At 34.8% G+C, this 19,298-nt stretch overlaps 2 protein-coding genes across 4 annotated transcripts in view; one reads left to right on the forward strand and one right to left on the reverse strand.

Annotated features, from left to right (window-relative positions):
* Positions 1–540: 540 nt before the first annotated feature.
* On the forward strand, positions 541–11,047 carry LOC134533067 (large ribosomal subunit protein P2). 2 transcript variants are annotated; one of them, XM_063370270.1, is made up of 4 exons: positions 541–807; positions 3,227–3,399; positions 7,053–7,154; positions 10,913–11,047. In XM_063370270.1, the coding sequence occupies exons 2-4, from the start codon at positions 3,228–3,230 to the stop codon at positions 10,984–10,986; spliced, it is 348 nt and encodes a 115-aa protein (XP_063226340.1). In that variant the 5' UTR covers positions 541–807; position 3,227; the 3' UTR covers positions 10,987–11,047. The 2 variants fall into 2 exon arrangements, with proteins under 2 accessions (XP_063226340.1, XP_063226339.1); XM_063370269.1 differs by having other exon boundaries at positions 683–807; positions 7,014–7,154.
* Positions 11,048–11,881: 834 nt separating this feature from the next.
* LOC134533062 (alpha-actinin, sarcomeric) overlaps positions 11,882–19,298 on the reverse strand; it is a 141,129-nt gene continuing 133,712 nt past the window's right edge. For both annotated transcript variants that reach the window (XM_063370259.1, XM_063370258.1), the window contains exons 12-16: positions 16,984–17,087; positions 14,758–14,885; positions 14,215–14,464; positions 13,597–13,755; positions 11,882–13,206 (exon numbers count right to left, since the gene is read on the reverse strand). In XM_063370259.1, the coding sequence (XP_063226329.1) occupies positions 13,048–13,206; positions 13,597–13,755; positions 14,215–14,464; positions 14,758–14,885; positions 16,984–17,087 (800 nt within the window). In that variant the 3' untranslated portion in view covers positions 11,882–13,047. The remainder of the gene's footprint in view (positions 13,207–13,596; positions 13,756–14,214; positions 14,465–14,757; positions 14,886–16,983; positions 17,088–19,298) is intronic.

Consider the following 19,298-nt stretch of genomic DNA (forward strand, 5'->3'; position numbering starts at 1 on the left):
TGTGTCATAAATTTGGTATTGAGACTTACACCAGAAACACTGTATAACTTTAAAGAATCAGACCACGATGAGAGAGAATGTAAACTAGTTACGGATAATATTAACTGTACTATAAGCGATTTCATGTCAGTTCTCCTTAATTATTTTCTTTTACCTTTCTTATTCTCTAATTGTAATTTGATATGTTTGGCAAATATTACATTTATGTTAGTACAGTTATTTAACGTAATATTGAATGTGCCAAAAACCAAATGATTTGATGTTCATATTTTCTGCTAATATAATTTGCTGTTTGCTTTATAATAAGGCGTTAATTTAATGTGATTGAATTATATATGTGATCCAATATTGTTAATTATATTTTTCTGTTCACAGACATCGTGGGCACTTGCTGTAATCGTCAAAATAAGAAATCAGAAGGTTGTCATATCTGAGCATGTGTATATTGAAGGATGTGATGTTGTTATTACAAGTTTTGTTAATAAAAGCACTTTTGTTTCATGAACTTTAGAACCACTTTATGAGATTCTCCCTTTGTCCTCCCGCCCTTCCGGACTGGAGGTAACAAGGAATTCTCGTTAGTGACCCTTGTTGCTAGAGGCTATCAACAACCTTGATTAGAAAATTTATTTTTGACAGTAATATCAGAAGCTGAAAGTGTAAAAGGAACACTTCTGGGAAAATACTGTGAGCAGGTTGGCAAAACTGATTAATTATTAATATCCTTTTCCTCTCTCTTGCGGTAAAGAAGGTTGTGAAACGTGGTTTTTGCGTGTGTCACGTTTCGTGTCTATTATAGACTTAAAGGTAAGAAGGTTCGTAAAGTAGTGTGTTATAGTTATGTGTATATTCTGTTTAAGCATTGGTAAATATTTTTCGAAATTGAGAGTGATCATTTTTGTTAAGCAAATTATATTTGGTGTATTGACAGTGTATGGTAGCATTAAGTTGCTGGTAATTTTTAACACCGATTTTATTGCTTGGTTTGACCATTCAGGATTTTAAGATTTGTTTAGGGTCACTTCATGCCTGTGTGTGATGTCAGTATAATATTTTTAATGCGCCATCATAGTATATTGTAACGCAGGTTAAATAAATGGTATGCGTAGACCACGTGGTCTAAAGTCTCGACACATTCAGGCGTTTCTCCTGACCACAGCGTTGCCAGTAGTTAAGATAGGTTAGCTTAAAATTTTACAGTGTTTTAATTGGTCAGTTTCAAAATATATCTGCATAAATTAGGGAAAATTTAGGACATGGAAGTTGACCAGTGATACAGTATTGCTGAACGCTGGAATAGTGTGTGTAATATTGGCAACAGCAATATCCGAAGTAGCGCCATGGAAAAATAAATGTCAGCGTGAGTTTTGGAGTGATCTTAGAGTGAGGAGTAAATAAATAAGTTGAATAAATGATGTTATGAAGTGAAAAAAATAAGTTCACAATAAGTAGTATGTTTTACGAAATTTATTGGATGTGTGTGGAAATAAGTCACGAGAGAAGAACAAGTTCATGTTTATTTATATGGTTTGTGCAAAACAAGGATGTGAATGTTTCCTGCTCTAAATCCCCATATTCCCACGCTAGTTCCATAAGGATGTAGGGGTGGTAATGTCAGTGCCGTCATGTTGGGGATGTCATCAATGTTATGGTATCGGGATATAGACTACTCCCATTTTAAATAACATAAACCATCGGCATGATATTACTAGTATCAATGTTGGTTATGTAATCTAACCAACTTTTCACACAGTTTTACTAGGTATAACAAATTGCTAACCACACATACAAATGGTTTTACTGTATTTTCAGTGTTGCAAACACAACCAACAGCTCACTTGATTTTACAGTAATTTTGAGAGGTGCCAGCCTCATAAAGAAAACACAATTCATGCACATTCAAAAGTAACAGAAATCACTCAAGGAAAAGACAAACTCACCACATTGGATATGGGTACTTTTTTTTTTTTTTGCTGTGAGCACAAAATGCAGATGTAAAAAATCTGGATAATTGCTTTGGAACTGTACAACCAACAGGGGAAAGTCAGGGAAGTTAAAATGGTCACAGAATAATTAGTAGGTCGCTGAGATCATCAAATATTTATGTAATTTTTTTGTTGTGATAGCAAAATTAAACAAAATATACTGTTTTGCTAACGTTTAAACCACCTCTAATAATGCTGAAATGCTTACTTAGTGCAAAAATTGGTTGGTTTTCCTATTTGTAAAAACCTGGGCTTTTTACTGTAAACATCAAAGGGGGGAAAACTTATTTCTGCATGCTTACGCACAAGTTCGATAACCTACACATTTGAAAGTTTTAGTTAATATATAGCAATGTATAGACATTTATCTATAAAACAGCGTTCATTTTGCTAATGTGGAGCATTTGAGTGATACATACATCCTTTTTTTTCCCCCAGAAGTGAAGGTTCAGTAGAATTTTCTATTCAATCCTGGAAAAAAGTAGAAATGTCAGGGTTAATATTCTTGCAGCGCAGATTAAGTAATAATAAAATTCCAAAAAAAAATATGCTGGACGTGTTTCTGTAATTACCCTGAAAATAGAGATTTTGAATTCCTACAGATTTCTGAGAGATTACTGTTTATAACTTTCCTTACAATGCCATTTTTTGCTTTCTCGTGCGGGTCTCTATGTGTATATAATTTGGAGAACTTGATTTAAATCGTGAGAATAGTCAATTACGTTAGGTTAGCTACATTAAAAATACTTTAAAATATTTTGGATGGTTGTTTGGGCAAGTATAGCTTCATTAAAAATACTGTAAAAAAATTTTTTGGTTGCTTAGGAATTACAAATTTAATTTGTAGCTATCCTGACCTAACCAGCCATTCTCATGATTTCACAGTGTATTTTTTTTTTATGTAATTGGCCTTTTCACAATTTAACTAAAGTTCTTGATATCGTACACAGACTCACACGGAAAAAGAAAAAATTGTGACGGTCGTTTTACTGCATAGGTATGTAATATCTATTAACACTGATTTCTCAGAAACAAGTAAGAATATAGAAATGCTGTTTTCAGGATAAATATAGAAACATCTCAAGTGTCCGAAAATATAATTTTTGGAATTTTATTACTACTTCATGGAACAGCAGCACTAATAATATTACCAAGTCAAAGAATTTTGGAATCCCAAACTTTTATCATGTCTGATTGGCCTACTGTCCTTGCACGCATTGTAAAGCTTCCTTGATTCACAGAATGCGTTACGTGGCAGCGTACCTGTTGGCAGCCCTGGGTGGCAAAGATAGTCCATCTGCCTCAGACCTGGAGAAGATCCTCAGCTCAGTGGGTATTGAAGCTGACGGTGAGAAGCTGAAGATTGTAATTGGTCAGCTGAAAGGCAAGAACATCGATGAAGTGATTGCAGCAGGTAAGTGTTTGTTTCACATGCATGTGAGTTTTGATCCCAACCTTTCAAGCATTTTGCTCTGCTAGTGATGCTTTCTGCGTAATTTTTTCGTGTAATGTCTTTTCTGTAAATAAAATATTTAAATTCAAAACCACCTTTTTTGAACACTGAAGACATTCTATTTATTTGCCCTGTAAACAAAGTTTCTTAATTCCTACTGGTTTCTGAGTAATTACTGGTTGTAGGTTACATTACATAGCCCATACAGTGAAACGGCCATTGTCATGTTTTTAAAGTTAAGCTGCTTACACATTTACAAAGCATAAAAATAGTAAACAAAAACAATTGGAAAACAATTATTTTGGTGCTCTCTATTACTGCGCTTTGATGACTACCCTAGAAATCAGTAGATTTGGACATTGGACTTCACAGTGTAGACTGGGCTGTTTTCCATGCAACAATGTGACATCATACACATGAGATAAGAATACACACCGTCCACAGGTTTGGATTATTGTAGATGGACCTTTGTGATGTGTATATATATTTCTTAATTTGGATATTTTAACACAATATAACATAAATAATAACTTTTATAAAATTATGTTACTCCCTACTGTGCATCCAAACCCAAGCATCAACCCTTGACAAAGGTTTTTTTTATATAGCAGTATGGGTGCGCGAAGCGCCAACTTGTTACATGTGATAGCACGTAACCTGTCGTATAAAAGGAATTGTCATTGCGTGTACCAAGCAAAATAACTCCTTTTGTACGTCAGGTTGCATGCTATAGCAAGTAGCAAGTTGGTGCTTAACGCCTACATACTGCTAAAAACAATCCCTGTTTATGGTTGATATCGGGTTTGGATGCACAGTAAGGAGTCCCGTAATTTTTTTAAAAATTATTATTTGCGTTACACTATACAAATCAAAAATATACATGTTATGTATGGAAAACTACAGGATATGCAACGCCATTGAAGCACAACATGGCGATGGTCGCTTCACTGCGTAGGCTATCCTATGTGACCTACAAATATAAATTTCTCAGAAACCAGTATGAATTAAGAAAATCTATTTACAGGGTAAATAGAGGACCTTTGTAAGTGTTCGAAAAAGGTATTTTTTCAAATTTTATTAATGTAAAATTGGTGATGCAAGAAAATTCCAGCTTTCTGGAGCAAGCACAGTGAGTACTGTGTTTATCACATATAAGTAGAACATTTTACTCTAAAATTATAGAATTATGGGTGCAAATTAAAGGGTGTCTTAGGCTGGTATTCCAAGACACAAACCTATGCTTCACTTGTACCGTAACTGTATTCCAAGTGCATGTTAGAACACTACCAAACAGATTTTGATGTCCTATCCATTGCTGTTCTGTTGCCTAAATTCTGCGCATGCACAGATCTCACATTTTAGATGATTTTAACCAGATGGTGAACCCGTGCCTATATAATAATTTTTGTGATCAGGGGGATGTACCAATGAGTTGGTGTGCCAAATGAAACTTTATGATAGTGAAACTATAGTGGAATAAAGTTTGTACAACTTAATGGTTATGAGAAGAAATAATTGCAACTTCAAAAGTACTAAAGAATATTAAATAGGCTGTTCTATTTTTGTGCGATGGTGGTGCTCTCTCTCTAGTTTTTTGGTGTAACAATTGTATTGATGGTTACGAAACGTCAGCCAGAATGCATTGAAACCAGTATCTAGCCTCACGCAGGGCCTCGTTTACATACTTGGCTTACCCATAAAATATACAGAAAATTGTGGTATTGTATGGCCAAGTCTGTTAGTTTACTGGTTTTCCAACATTTTTACATTATAAAAATAAATTTGGAAGAGTTTGGCATTGTATGAGTGACGGGATGTCTATGTCAAACAAAAAAAAAACTGTCATTTGTTTCTCCAATCATTGCATAGTTTCATTGTTTTGTTTATCTTTTGGGCTCTGGCTGTTTGGCATCTGTATTTGTCTGAAGTCTGTGAGTGAATTAGTGTGCAAAATGGCAGTGTTGTTTGGACGAAAATTTTTTAAGTTATATAATTTGTTTTATTTAGCTTCCATTAAACATGCTTTGTGCTACGTTGAAATTGTTTAGAGAAGCGTGTGTTGTAATAACATTTGTGGCGTCAGTACGAATATATTAATGTTTACTAGAAATATGTCCTAGGTATATTTGAAAATAATTTGTTTGAATTTCTTCTCAAAGCAATTCTTTTGGATAATAAAGTGCTTCTCTAGGTAACCTCTGTAAAAGTGGTTTTTATCAGGTAAACTTTATAACAGGGTTCTACTGTATTGGCCTGTTGGAACACATCTGTTTGCTCATATGATGATCTGAACCTATACCATCTTTCGCCTGAAGGGCAGGTGCTGAGACACAAAGGTCTGAGAGCAATGTGGCCACTGGCAGGATGTGTGTAGGTGAGGGGAGGAGAGGTGCAGTTTTCTTCTGGAAAAAAAGTTTTATCAAGTAATTATTAATTGTGGTGTGAATACATTTTAAGATGAAAATGGGACATTTGAATGGCTCATACAACCTACTTTTCTTGCAGAAAAATCGTCAGTATCAATTGGCGCTTCAGCGTTGTTTGTGTGAAAGGTCGGGGAAATTTGTTAATTCAGGTCTGGAAAACCTGGAAAAGTGAGGGAATTTTGGAATTTCAAGCTTGTAGCAACCAGGCAACTAGAACACTTTAAATCATTAACCATGTGACTTAGCACTATTGCATTCTGGTAGGTGCAAGTTGAACCTGCTCTGAAAGCATCTGGACTTTCTCAACAGAACTGCTATTGACTTGCCAGTTGGCATAATGTAAACATGGCTGAACACCCATGGGTGTTGTCAATATTTCTGCATAATATAATTCATTGTACCATTTTTAATTGGCTCATGTAAATAGGTAATAAAGGAAATTGAAGGGTAAGCTATAGTTACCCCCCTCCCCCCCCCCCCCATTATTTTAATGCTTCTTTGAATCTGTGACTGCGCTATTAGAAATCATGCCTCAATAATTCACTGGCAACTTCGATTCTAAACCGCTCAAATTGAACAGCGTTTCTTGGCGAGGTGGGTGTACTTAACCTGTTCCCAAGAAATGGACTTACTGAAAATTAGTTTTTTCTCAATTTAAATGTATTTAGGGATAGGTTTCAAGCACTAGGAAACAATACAGCTAAATTATGTTCTGAATAACGGATGTTGCCCAGACTGTGCCAAGAGCATAATTTTTTTTGTCTTACTGTTAAATTTGTATCTTAAATATGGATTTTTATGCAAACCTTTACAAATACAAAAAAAAAGTGTTCTATATGATTAAAAAAAAGGCTATAATTTTTAAAATGTTAAAATGAAATATATATATATTTTTAATGGTAAATCTGAACCATGTAATGTAATGAAATATTTAAAAACAAATGTTACCAAAAAAATTTTTACACAAAAACATTTCTTTAAGTGTTCGTGAGAATTAATAAAGTCGAACAAGAAGTATAAATTGGCCTGTTGGTATGATGATCTGAAGCTATACCATCTTTCGCCTGAAGGGCAGGTGCTGAGACACGGAGGTCTGAGAGCAGTGTGGCCAGAGCGTGGTCTGAGAGTGTGTGTGTGTGTGTGTGTCAGCGAGGGGAGGTGCAGACTGGTCTGCTGTCTGGTGCGCAGGGCGGGAGAAGCTGGCGTCCATGCCGGCCGCCGGAGGAGCGGCCGCCCCTGCAGCGGCGGCCAGCGGTCCGGCCGCAGCTGCAGCAGCCGCCCCCGAGAAGGGTGAGTCACAGACGGCCCGGCTTGAATTACCTTTGCTTATGTCCTGTGAGATCAGAATATTGCAAGAAAATTTTTTTTGAACGGTCTGAAAAAGTTTTGCCAAGTACACACAGCATGCAAAACTCACCATTACATTCAGAAATGGCTGAGTAGAATTGACTGCCATTGACTTGTTTATAGACATGCTCTCCAATAACTTAAGGGTTTGAAAAGCTTCCAATGCAAAATAATTAGGCTTTTTGACGTGACAATGTCTAATAAATCGATGAAAGCTGGCTGCACGCACGAAAAAGTGTCCCGTAATGCACATTGTCCCACTACGGATATGTCCCTTTACGCTCATTGTACGCATGCGTCGTATCTCTTTTCCACTCGATTGGAACAACCATCGATTTGACTTTTCAATCATGTTTTCGTCGTTTGAATTATTAATATTATGTGATTTAACGATCGTCCACCGATTTTCAGCACAATCGGTACGGTTATTTAAAAGTAATGTTAAATATTCAAATACGTTTTTACCGAACAGTGGTGTTTTACAGTTACACATATCGTCTGTCATTTGTAAGAAGGGGCTAACCTACAAAACATAAACTTTTCAGGAGAGCAGAAAAACAAAATGAGCACACTGTAATGCATCACTGTATTTTAATTATTTATGGTTAGCCCCTGTCATATCTTAAAAACTATTAGAGATACAGTTATCCCCTTCTTACAGACCATGAAGGATGAAAGAAAACATGTATTTCTGCAGTTAATTCATTTTCAACAAAAATGTAAGATGGCCCCTTCTTACAAATGACAGACGATATAATTAAAATTACACCCGGGATCTTTTGCACAATGTTTTAAAAAATATTGTAACACATTATAAATAAGTTTGGTGTATTTGGAATGCGTATGTGTATAAAATCGTGTTATAAAAACAAAATAATAATATTTGCTATGGTGCTGCCATCTACGGTGATGGACGCGAACCGAACAAATCGCGCTATCTATTAGCTGCCGCAGCAACCAGGCACTCGTAAATACATATTTTCCTTTGTTTATCGTGAGGGACGTTATTAATGAATTATAAATAAAATTTCGTGCCCGGGGCCACAATTGCATATCATTTTGAGCACTGGAAGACATAAAATCATAAAATATTCTCAACAAATTTTAATCTGTGGTTTTCATTGCTTATTACAACAACAATTTCGGCAATAAAGGTTAATTATTCTTGCATTTTAAAAATCTTATTACTAGTATAATTTCAAGTATTTATTCTTTTATTATTAAAATAAAAATGATTTAATTTTTTTCATAAAAGTATGCAATCATTTCATCAATGTTTTGTTATGACGTCACGTTAAACTATCATCTGTAAACAGACTTTACAGACAACCAATTTTTTTTATTAACACTAAAGCTCTATGCCCTCTATCAATACCCCAGAAATGTGTGCAGATTTTTTTTTGTTTTTAATAATCACTCAAAATAATAGTCAAATCAAGACATTTTTGGACTATCAAACAATGGCCACTATAACAAATGATCTGCCTTATTTCTCCAGTAATCTCAAATCCAAGGAGGATACAGATATCCAAAGCTGTCACACTACTTTGTTTCCTACAAACTCCTACCTAGAAACACTCATTCCAGAGTAGCTCTAGAAGTAGAATGTATACTTCCAGTAGAACAGGTTTTGTGTGTTCCTATTTAAACAGATAACATTGGTGCATATTCATTATTTTATAGCCTTTTATAATTGCATTAGCCTTTTCATTGCAATTTAAAGAAAATTATTTTATTTTTTAAATTCATGGTTAGGAACATAATTTTAATATATTTCTTACTAAGTGCAAATGGATTGGCGTGATTACTTGACTTGTTTACTATCTCACACAGTTGATGTTACGTGATTGTACTTAAAGTACATATTTTGAGTACAGTAGAACCTAGTTATTTTTTGTACCCAGGATACAAATTCCTGTGGTTAACATTTTTCTTTACTTGCACTATAATTTGCCCTATAGTATTACATGTGAAGTATACCATAGCATCAGTGCGATAAATATAGTCAAAAAGTTTGTTCATGCTCGAAAGTTATGGTATGTACCATCAGGATGTCATTAGTGGACAGAGTTTAGCAAAAAAATGTTATGTTCCTAATCACTAAGCTTTTTCGTGCTGCGATCTTCATGACTTTTTATACCATGCCTTGTATCACAAATGTGTGTTCATAAGCCATGCCCCTTTAAATATGTAAAAAAAGATGTTCTTCTATAGTTAATGTTGTATAAATACTTGGTAGTTTGGTATTTGAATTAAATGAATTTCAATGAAATGGAAAAAAAAATGTTTAAGTGTTTTTTTAAAATCCTATATTTTATTTTATGAAGAAACTTCACATACAAAATTACTGTTTCAAATATTTATATTGAGCATGATATCTTTACAGTCAAACATGATGATCTTGAATTTAAGATATCATAGGATGGAAAATAATTGAATATAGTTAGACATAAAACCACCTGTATGTAATATAAGGTAGACTTGAACACAAGATGACTATGAACTATAACTGGGCAGAGTGGGGACTTATAGTTTGGGAAAATTTGGAACTGAGGGAAGAAAAATTCCTGCTGGAAAATGGGTGGGATTGGGAATTATTTAAGGTGACCAATTTCAAAAGAATTTATTCTTATCCTATGAAAAACCATTATTTAAATTGTAAACACCCAGATCTAGGGATTATAAATTGATTGATGTGAGCAGGTAATTTTCATGAACTTCAAAATAACCACAAAAAAAAATCTTTAATTTTACTAAAGCAAAATTAATAAAAATGCTTGATTTGCAAAATAGTGAAGAAGTTACCTCATATATTGCAAACAAATTTACAACCAATTTTCACTTGAATCTGGCATTTTTATGTTTGTTTTGCTATAGGATTGTGAGTCACAATGTTTTTAGCATCATTAAAAATTGCAAGCAAGCAACTACTGTGTGACTGGTGGTAGATTATCATTAATTTAAACATTGTTATACCTAACTTGTTTACATTTTGCTTGTAGACTTAATTTTTTTATATTAGTACATGTTAAGAAGCAAGAAATTTTTTTTTGTTTATATGCTGTATGTTTCAAATTCTGAATAAAGACCTTGTGTACAAATTTGTGTGAATGCTTTTATGCCACTGTTAATAACTGTGAGTTTGAACTGCTAATGGTTCAATTTTGATTGTATGCATGTATTGACTTGTGCAGTGTTTTCTTTGAAAACAGGTGTTTGAAAACTATTTTGGCACTTGGACACGTATATTACTGAAATATTTTGGACTCTGCCCAGCTCTGAAATGAACGTAAATAAATACAATTTCAGTTTTAATTTGACTTTATGTGGGTTTGGGGGGGGGGGGGGGGGGCAGCTAAATGTAGGGTAGACCTGTTGTAAGGTTGGAAAAAATATATTATAAGACAATTTGAAATGACTTTCAAACTTTTGAAGTATACTAATTTAAAAATTTTTAATTTAGAGGTAAATTTTATAAGAAAAATGGGTTCAATTTTTAAAAATTTGTTAAATGTCCTAGTGGCTGTTTAATCATCTGCATGTTCTGCTCCTTATTTTGTAGCACCTCAGTGATGATCAGTTAAAACACCATCTTTCGTCTGAAGTGAGATGTGATAATAACAGTCTGATAGTCCTACGTTTGGTTAAGCTTCATCCTGTTTATTTCCTACTGCTAATTCTTTATTATGTTCTTCCCACAGAGGAAAAGAAGCCAGAGAAGAAGGAAGAGTCTGAATCAGAAGATGATGACATGGGTTTTGGTTTATTCGATTAAAATGTCTAATTTTGTTGGATTTGCATTTTTTTATTTGAATAAAATATGAGAATTCAGTAAATTGGTTTTTTGAATTACTAATTTTACTGAGAATGCTTAACTCTAATCCATATTAGTTTAGGGAATTATTATTTAACACCACCCTTACATAATAGTATAAAGTTGCCATTAAATTAAAAAGCTGCACAGAAAGGGGTGAATGACATAAAATCGGTAATGTCTTAACTGATCTACTACTGAAATCTCAACCTGTTACTCAATTATGAGCCACTTACTATAAAATAAACTTTTACAGAACATCTTTAGCCATAGCTGCATCCACCTATTCACTGGGATTTTGCAGTGTGTTAATGCTTCTGTTATTTTAATTTAAAATGATGGTTCCACAATTACTAAATTTTTTACCTGCTGTTTGGATTTTTTTTTTGTTGTATACGTCACTTTCCAATGGGTGTCTTAGCAGTCTTACCACTAGTACTTATAACTGATAGGTTGTTAATACAATGTTTAACTTTGAAAAGATCTTAAAATAATGTGCAACAAGTATTAAATTACATCAAAAAAAACTTTCATTCTCTTAACTATGACATCTAACTCAAACGTGAGGTGGAATTAATAGTAGTCATAACTGTCATCTAGTACAGACTAACCATGAAAGTGTGCGAGCTGGACTATCAAATATAGTTTATGCAGTGTGAGACAGAGTGCGTGTGTTGCATGTCAGGCAGGGAAGAAAAGGTCTCGCCCAGAGCAACACTACAGTTTAATCTCTGCAAATTGTTTTCTAGCTGATTTCACTGAAATACTACATACAATATAGAGTTTGCTTGGCATTTATGCAATGGAACATGAAGATAGGTTCTTGGAGATGGATCAAACAGACTGTAACAATTAATATTTCTGTTTACTGAAAGAACTTATACTTTATTCAAATTGTTATAAATTTTTCTGTACAATGCATATTTTCTAAAACGATAATAGAAGTCTTCAGGTTCGTTGTTACTGCCTGCAAGTACATTTTAAAAATAATTTTGTACTTAAGTGGCAATAACTGTTCGTTTATAAGAAAAATAGATTTCTGTTGGAGGAAAACCGTGGAAGGGACGGCAAAAAAAAAAAAAAAAATAGAAGTTTTTTCATCCACGCACAAACATGTACAAAGTGTAGTGCCAAGTTTACAAATTATCACCTGTACAAAGATATGGTAAAGAGTTAAAAATTTATATAAGGCATACATACACCTTACTAGCAAACGCTTACATAAATAAATATACAAAGCTATACACAAAAACAAAAATAAGATTAAAAGGAAAACAGACAGGCAAGAAAATACCTACGTGGCGATGTATATCCCACAAAAATGATTCTAAAAATAAATTTATATACCCAAATGTCTTGTGCATTATGACAAAATACACAAAAAATAAAATAAAAAGGATTTTAGTCCATCTGTATGCTGCCCGTAATAAAATATTTACATCTTTCAGGGAATGCAAGTCCCTACAGCTCCTAAGCAACCAGAATACAAAATTTATGTCTGACAATCATCACACACCTTGCCATTAAGGCAAAAGTTACCTGCTGTTAAGGATTCTTGCCTTTTCTGTACTGAAATGGCTTTTTCCCTTCTAGGGAGTTGTAAATAATTTTGATTGTGTCTATCTTACAAAGACAAGTGATTTCAACACATATTACAATCATTGTAAACGAAAAAAAAAATACTTGTATGACCAATGAATGATCACACACACACACACAGACAAATATGACTGATTAACAAGTGCACGCCTCGTGAGAACGCTGATTGCCTGAAGTCAGCTGCAAAGGCCGAATAATTTCTTTTTAGGCATACACACTCAACACACAACATACTCCGACACAACCTTGGTTGGAACGTGACAAACACTTTGCTGCATCGACTATATCAACTATATCGACTCATTATTATTTTTTTTTTTTGGTATAAGCAAATTCATCCAACGCAAAGTATACTGCCAGCCAAATCCACATGAATGCATCGACCGCCGGGCGAGACAGAGGGCTCCACCGTGGTCATGCCGGCTACAGGTCGGACTCCCCGTATAGGGCCGTCGAGAAGGACATGTAGTCGAGGGCTCCCGGGACAGCGTTCAGGCCCTTGTAGGGTGGCATGCGCTGTATGCAGTACTCTGCCTGGTCGGGCGGCAACTCCCGCCGCAGCTCGTCGGGCAGGATGTACGGCTGAAAGTCACGCATCGGGTGGTTCATGAACGGCTATGGAACATGCCACCTATAGTGGTGAATAAAAGCGAGACTAATCCTCAAATACCATCAAATCCTTAATACTCAAAAGCATCCGATATTCAAGGAAAAAGATACAAAGAAAAATATTAAATCAAATGAAGTAAATAAAAAAATTCAACACTGATAATCTCCATTTTCACTAGATCAATTTTTTTTCTCCTACATACCTATCCTGTTACCATTTCCCAAGCTATTGTACTTTTAACATGTAATTACAGAATTTAAATTACAATATGTATTGATTCTGGAAACAGACTGAAACAACAATTTAAAGGGCATTAATTTATCGTACACATAATGAAACCCAGCAGAAGAAGCGGTAGCTACCTTGTCTCCAGCGAGAATGCGGAAGGAGTCGATGACCTGCTCTGCAGTGTCAGTGTCAGTTGTCTCGCGGGTCATGAAGTCCAGGAAGGCATCAAAGTGTACGTAGCCGGTGTTGTTGGGGTCCAGTAGGGACAGTATCCGCTGGAAGTCAATTTCTCCCTGGAAGCATAATTCAACATCAATAAGCGTGCTCATTACTTTAGACTGCACACTGGTAACTAGTGTGTACAACATACTTCCACATTACTTATATCTTTATTAACAGTGCCTGCCCTGAAACTTTCAATTTCTAATTAGCAAATCACAATTTTCACAACAAAAAAAAATTACAATCAGTCTAGGGCTTATTTTATTTTGGTAACCTATTTATTTGAAGAACTAAGAGAATTACAGAATTAAAACTTTACTAATGATTCAATGCTACATGCAACTTCATTATAAAATTATAATTTTATCTCATTTCGTTATTTAGAACAGTGTTTCACCTAAACCATTAAATAATAACAATGAAGGCCCTGAAGAGTACAACACCCTTCATGAAATGCTGATCCCAAACTTGCACAGAAAGACTCGACCTCTGTCCCAACACAAAACAAGGAACACGGCACATAGAGCTACCTGGCGGTCCTTGCCGATGCTGTAGCCCAGACTGACGAGGCAGGACTTGAACTCCTCCGGGGCCAGGCGGCCGCTGCGGTTCTTGTCAAAGTGGTTGAAGCTGGAGCGGAACTCGTTGAGCTGCTCCTGGGTGATGCCCTTGGAGTCACGCGTCAGGATCTGGTTCTCCACTTCGTTGATGTTGCGGTTGATGGAGGTGAGCAGCTGCTCCCAGCCCACGCGGAGGGTCTCCATGGTGTACTGTGTGTACCTGGAGCAGCACGCGGCTCTCGTCACCCGTCATGCCCTCCAGCCCAACTGCTGTCCATCATTAGCCAACTGCTTTCACTAATAAACATCTACCTCCTTTGCTTACTTCCACATCTGTTGCTTGCACCAACTACATCGGGGAATCCGGTACGTATCATCTATCACTCCAGGTAGCTGGTTAAATCGGCAACTAACTGCGACCCAGCATCGACACGATGTGTGCATATCTGCACTCGCATGTTGGCTAATGTGAAATTCAGTGATCGGAACGAGAGGCAAACGGGAGCGCTGTACCTGTTCTCAAAGATCATGCCCTCCTGCACTGCCTGGTGTATCTTCTCCAGCTCCTCGATGTGCGGCTTGTAGGCGTACACTGCCTGCTCGTACTCCTTCAGGCGATGTAGCTGGTCCTCCAGCGAGCCCTGCCACCACAACACACAGTCGCAACCTTGTTTCAACTTCTGCATTTCAGCTATGCTTAAATTATTACTAAAGTATTTCATTCAATTGATTAGTGTGTTCAAAATGTCACATTGAGGGTTTTAAACATTGGTATTAAAAATGATCATGATGGGTCTTTTTACATTTGTCCCTGGTACGTACAAATTCAGATTTCTAACTTTCCTGTAAACCTAATGGATATTGTTTTATACAGAATTATTTTGTTTCACCTAAAATTATTTAATATCCAGTGAAATTCAGACTTTTCAGGTCACTGCCATGTGAGATAGAAGATTTTTCCATGATTACTGCAAGTCATTATAGTATGAATGACAATATGAAACGTTAAAATGTGAAATACAACCAGCTAGAAAACAGAAAACACAGTACTAATACAGTATAAACTGAGTAAAATACAGCTGACAGTGTATTAATGTCAGCTAGCAGCCAAGGTCAACAGCCAGAACAAACACGATAAAACTGAACGCAAACAGACCACCATCTTGCTCAGTCTTGGAAAAGTTGAATTTGCCATCTGGTGGAAGGACATTGATAAATACGTATACACAAATTGTTTTTCCAACTAAATTTCTGGACGTAAAATTCACGTAGTTAATCAGCCACTGTTTGAATTTGCTGCCAGAGCAACTATATCAGCTATTGAATCATATAACTATGCGTTTTAGGCAAAGCCAAAGATTATGGGCGAAGGCCAAGTAAGGCGTTTGAGGTGTTCATTAAAAAATATTGATTTGCGGTGTGATAGAAAAAAAAATACTATCTTCTAGATATCCAAAATATTCTGCTACTGTAATTTGTTTCCTGTGTTGAAAATCTATTCACAAATTTTGCTGTTTATGAAATTATGAGGTCCCCAGATATAGGTCTACCTAGTATGAAATAATGAATCCAATGGACTGAGAAACATATTCAACATTATATCAATAAGATAAACCAATACAATGAATTCGTATACTATATTTGCTTAAAGTAAAATGTGTATAATCCGGTATTAAAAAAGAAGATTTACCAGTGACGAGGTATGAACCATATCAAAAATTATCCTTAGAGCTCATCAACCACACCTTTTACCACTGCGCCATCAAGGCAATTGGGGTTAAGGAAAGAAACGGCATAGCATTGACAGAGTAATGCAAGTTTTCTTACATATTTTGGAATTTAAAATTACATTTTACTAGGTTTATTTTAGTTTACCAAAAATATTCCAGGGTAGTTTCATTATCATAAAGTTTCATTTGGCACACCAATGTTTACTAAAGTAACTATTTACGGGGTTGTGTGTCTACATGTGAGTCCGCCATATTTGCGTTACATTTATGTCCATTTTCACCAAATTATTCATACTAGGGGTATGCGAGTACTTGAAAAATATTTGACGCACGGGAATAATTTGGTACTTGATATTCATGAACAATTTGAAATTCTATTTGAAATTTCTAATTGTATACATTTAATAATTTGTCACCAATAGAAGTACCTAAACAATGTGGGATTCATTCATAAAAAAATATATATATATTGTAACATTTATAAGGCTAAGATGATTTATTGATAAATATAAATTTGTTTTCTGTAATATGCACATATTGTTTCTATATTTAAAAATTCGGTGATTATAATTCAAAATTATAAATAATACTGCATGCAAGATTTTTTTAATTTGCTACATTTTACACTTTTTTTTACTGTATTTTACATCAATTTTCTTCTGGACTCCTGTGTGAAGTGTGAAAAAATTAAATCACTATGATAAAATTTGAATTAAAAAAAATTATATTCGTGAATTTTGTAGTGTGGTATTCAATTTGAATTTAATTTCAAATAATATAAAAAAAAAAGCCCAATTCTTACCAATTGCTGTATACTGAGAGCTAAGATGTTTATACATAAAAAACAATTAAGATCATCATACATAATTATTTTATGGCAGCTGTCAGTAATGTTCCAATACAGGTACCACAATGCACCAGTTGCTACTTACCATTCCTCATTCGTGTTTGCTTTTCTGAGTAAGGGTTCATCACCAAAACCTACAAGCATGAGGATGTGCTGGCGTACCTGCATGCCCATGCCGATAGCAGTCACGGCATCCATCTGCCTCTCGATCCACGGACCAACCTGGTTGGCCTTCTCTGCGAACTGTCGACGCACCATCTCGTTATCTGGACCGAGCTCAGGACCATACCAGCAAGAACAAATGCGAAGCACGAGCATGAAAAAACTGTTGACACACCCAATGTTAACATGACTGCTTTATCCAAAACCTCGTCACTACCAAACCTTCTGTACCCATGGACACATTAGTGACAATTTTAATTGGGTCAATCTAGAAATATTTTACAACCTGCGAGAAAATTATGAGACTTAACTACCAGTTCTAATTTTAACAACACAATATTTGAAATACTTAGAAAACCATAGCTGGCAAAAATAACCCAATGCTTTAATCAATTCTGCCAGCAATATTTTTGACCCTAGAAACTTTCTTTAAACAAGCCATTAAAAATGATTTAGCCCTTCCAGAAATAAATATTTCTCATATAATACATTTCAGGTTTTTTTTAAAAAAAAAAAAAAAAAAAAAAAAAAAAAAAAAAAAAAAAAAAGAGCGAAGGAAGAGCCAGACCAACTCGCACAGTCAATTATGAAAAAACATAAAATCTTTGAAAGTTAATGAAAAATAGTGGTATAGATATATAGAACCTTGTTACAATGTTTTTCTGCTTATAAAATCCAATACTTAAAAAAAAAGACAAGGTGCCAACAGACGTAACTGCGATCATGTACCTTCGATATATTGAATACACAGCTTAGCCAGACTCACATGTAGCGGTAGTATTCTAGTCCACTTACATTTTGTTTTCATACAATCTTATTTGAACAATTTCATCTATGGTATAGCAACGATTGTAAACAAAAATGCTTGTAAAGTATAAAGTAATCATTTTTTTAACATGTTAAACTGCACAAATAGGATAAGTGTTAGGTTTTTAAAACTTTTTTTTTATTTATTGAAATTTATAAAGCAAACATTATAAGCAGGAAATGCACTACTGGTGAAATGTTTTGACTAAAAATATGAGACGTTATAAGCAGGAACATTGCGTTTTGTCAGTTGGACTGTTACAATCTCTGGCTGTCTGTACATTAAAAAAAGCATGCACATGAAACATATTGCATTATAAAACAAAGTACAGTAAATTCTCTTTAGTACGTACCCCTCCTTTACGTACTATTCTGTATAAAGTATTAACACATCAGTCCCTTGAAAGGCAATGATAATTCATAGGGATTATTATCATAAAACGTACAATTTTCCTTGGCGCGAATCATTATTACTCGGTAATACATACAATTTTTATTTGTGTGAACAAAAAAAGTTTATGTAATATTTCTCTATGTAGTATTTCTACGTAGAATAATTGCATTCACTCGTTTTACTTCGCTATACGTCATATTACGTTGCTTACGTTGCTTTACAAGCGTGTTTATTGATGAACATGGCTAAAAAAAAAACGATAGCGTCTGCAGGAAACAGCGCGCGGCTAAATTTCATTTTGGCGCGAAACATTACTCAACTTACGTATTTACGTGTTAACTGACTGCCAAATCAAATTTATCAACATCAAACGAAGACACGGGGCCAAATTTTAAATATTGTTGAATGTACTATATTATGCATATTATCGTTGCTGAATAAGCAAATGGTTACGGCAGCGATGACGTGTTTTATTACTCGTACCTACTGGCTACACTGCAGCCTGTGACCGAGCGTCTAGAGGTTGGCTACGCTGCATCTTGTAGCTAATCTAAACAGTGTTTTGTTCGCGACGTAACGTAACCTATACGGTAATAACGTATAAACGGAATATACCCTGAAATTGTAATTCAATTCCACTTACACATTGAAAGAACTCGCGCTTTCTATTACATAGATTGTTAGTTTTGTTAAATAATGTATACTAGATAAAATGGCAAGTGAAACTTTCCGCCGCAACTAAAGATTTGTAGGTCACACTATGAGTACCGGTACTAAAAAAGTGTCGGTATTATTAGTATTGCAACAAAACTCGAGATTCTAAAATTATTTTGTTAGTTTTATTTACCGGTAACTTATGCCAGTGCCCAAATTTTTGTAATTAATGTTTTCAAAGTGGAGAAAATATGGAAATATGGAAGATATGGAAATAATACTGTATTGTAGGGCCTATGAAATGAACATTTAAAAATATCTCTGATGCACTGTATGAATGGCTATTACTTCCACTGCAAAAAGAGGTAAGCTTACTATGTATATTTAAGGTTACCTATGTATTTAAATTATATTAACTATGTTTTACTAATATTTTGCATTACTTTACATTTTTAAGTAA

This window comes from Bacillus rossius, chromosome 6 (assembly GCF_032445375.1).
Source record: "Bacillus rossius redtenbacheri isolate Brsri chromosome 6, Brsri_v3, whole genome shotgun sequence".
Taxonomy (NCBI): domain Eukaryota; kingdom Metazoa; phylum Arthropoda; class Insecta; order Phasmatodea; family Bacillidae; genus Bacillus; species Bacillus rossius.